Here is a 2,500-nt window from a genome sequence, read left to right as displayed (position 1 = left end):
CCCTGATGGCCGAGCGATCCGCCCCCAGACCCAGACCTTTGGGTCGCAGCTGGGCCTCGATAGGCTTGATGTCTCTGCACATACGGAGGAAGGGAGGGAGGGAGGGAGGGAGGGATGAGGAGGACAGGGGGGAGGGAGGGAGGGAAGGATGAGGAGGACAAGGAGGAGGGAGGAGGGATGAAGAGGACAGGGGGGAGGGAGGGAGGGAGGGAGGGATGACAAAGACAGAACTCAACGGCTGTGTTCCAAAATGTGTTCTTGTACATCTGTACTTGATAGAGCGCAGGAACATACTGGAATAAATCCATCAATCATGAATGAAGAGGAGTTGTGGTGTGGTTTCTAGATGCAGGGCAGCAGACAGCTGGCTGAAACAGAGGAACATTACAACTAAAACACAGACAGTGACCTGCAGGAAGACGGCGTCACCAGGATGTGATTCTGTGCTACTGCACTTCTGGCAAAAAACAGGTCATATCTAATCAATGTTATCACTGGCTGTTCTGTGATCTGGCAGTCGAGGGTTTGTTGAAGATTCTGTGAACTTGTCAAGTGTCCAAACGTACCTGAACATGTCATTAACCCCCAAAACACGAGTAAACGAGCCGTCTCAGTTTAGAAAGCCGCCAGGAAGACTAACGGCATTGAGCAAGAGTATCCCTACACAGACCTCCACGGACAGGAAGAGGATAGAAGCAGCCAATCAACAAGGGAGAGAGTACTCACTGTTTAAAGGTCCGTCCAATCCCCTCCCCTGCCTTCCAGCCCATTCCCTTCAGCATGGCCATCCCGTAGGCCTCCACCGGAACGTTCTCATAGTCCGCCACTGTGGACTGACACACACACACACACTGATCAAAACACATATTCTGATCAAAACACACACTGACTGACACACACCTCTGACCAACACACACATACTGATCAACACACACTCTGTGGACTGATTGACTGACTGACTGACTCTCTCACACACACACACACACACACACACACACACACACACACACACACACAAAACTAATCTTTCCATTTGATGTTTATTTGTGTGTTCTGTCAGTGGTGCGTCTTTATACAGACACACTCTCGCTCCTGACAGAAATATCCCTGGAGACGCTAGCTTAAGCTAGGCTAATGTTGTTCTTACACAACCATCTGGCTGCAGGCTGACAGACTCAGTCTGACTAAAGGTCACCGAGGAGACACAGCAGACGACAGCAGCGAGGAGATCAAACGCACAATCTCTAAAGTCTTTCTTTCATTCCTTGCATCCTCTGTCCTTGCCTCCTTCTCAAAGCTCATTGGAGGAGAAAGTCCAGGGTCCCTCCCCTCAGACCTTCTCCTCCAATGACTTTTGAGAAGGAGGGGAGGGGAGGAGAGAGGAGACGAGGAGAGGAGAGGAGAGAGGACGCAAGGAGTCAAGGAAGGAGATGTGACCGGTGTCCCCGGTGTAAACTGTGTGGTCACGCTCATCTGAAGCTCCTGAGTGGGTGTGGCTCCAGGCGGGGGGGGGGGGGGGGGGGGCTCTAATGGAGGAGGGAGGGTGCATGGGGGGGGGGGGGGGGGGGGGCAGGATATGAGTGACTGGCTGTGATGAGGGGTTGGGGTGAGTTCTGATGAGGGAGACAGAGAGAGAGAGAGAGGGAGGGAGACAGAGAGAGAGGGAGGGAGAGACAGAGAGAGAGAGAGAGAGGACTGTTTCCCTGTTTGTTTGAGAGAGAGAGAGAGAGAGTGTCATCTTGCTCCAAGGCACTGAGCACTACAGTGCACACACACACACACACACACACACACACACACACACACTTCAGGTTGTTTGGTTATATATCCCGGCTGTCAGCATGTTCACACACTCTGGTTTCAGTCCCAGTGAAACTGGTCAGTCCACCTCTCGACTTTCACACGCCCTCTGAAAACACTCTGTTTTAACCTGTCAGTTTACCTCCCCCCCCCCCCCTCCCTCTCACACACACACACACACGTGATCAAACTCTGCTTAGAAACGCACTGGATTTAGATTACAGTCCAGTAAGATACCAAGTCACATGTCTCACTAAGACAAAACAGGAGTCTATGACATCCATCTCATTATTATTATTATCTTTACTTCATTAGATTGTATTATTGATTTATTGATTGTAGTTGAACGAGGAGCCAGATTCAAAAGGCCTTTCCCTATATCCCCTCCAGCTGTGTGTGAGGTGGGTGACCGGCCTCCGTCCTCCCTGTGTTCTTCAAACCCGGTCTCAGGAACTCACAGAGATGCACATCTTTGGTCTAACCCAGCATGAATAGCTCCGTGGAGGCTGGTGGAGGTAGAAATCGGATGACGGGCTCATTGTAATGCATGGAACGGAATGGGGAAGGGTATGCTGTGTTTGATACCATTCCTCATTTCATTCCATGTATTATAATGAGCCCGTCCTCCGATTTCTACCTCCACCAGCCTCCCCTGGAACAGGCCTACACCTAATTCAACTTGTCAAGAGTTCTAATGATC

At 50.9% G+C, this 2,500-nt stretch overlaps 1 protein-coding gene across 2 annotated transcripts in view; it reads right to left on the bottom strand.

Annotated features, from left to right (window-relative positions):
* Positions 1–2,500, bottom strand: part of gpkow (G patch domain and KOW motifs) — a 6,935-nt gene that overhangs the window by 3,084 nt on the left and 1,351 nt on the right. For both annotated transcript variants that reach the window (XM_083675254.1, XM_083675253.1), the window contains exons 4-5: positions 727–833; positions 1–74 (exon numbers count right to left, since the gene is read on the bottom strand). The exon at positions 1–74 is cut by the window's left edge and continues 131 nt beyond it. In XM_083675254.1, coding sequence (XP_083531380.1) covers positions 1–74; positions 727–833 — 181 coding nt within the window. The remainder of the gene's footprint in view (positions 75–726; positions 834–2,500) is intronic.

Source organism: Argentina silus (genome assembly GCF_951799395.1).
Source record: "Argentina silus genome assembly, chromosome: 8".
NCBI lineage: Eukaryota > Metazoa > Chordata > Actinopteri > Argentiniformes > Argentinidae > Argentina > Argentina silus.
The sequence above is the reverse complement of the archived record's forward strand: the minus strand, read 5'-3'. Positions and strand labels throughout refer to the sequence as shown.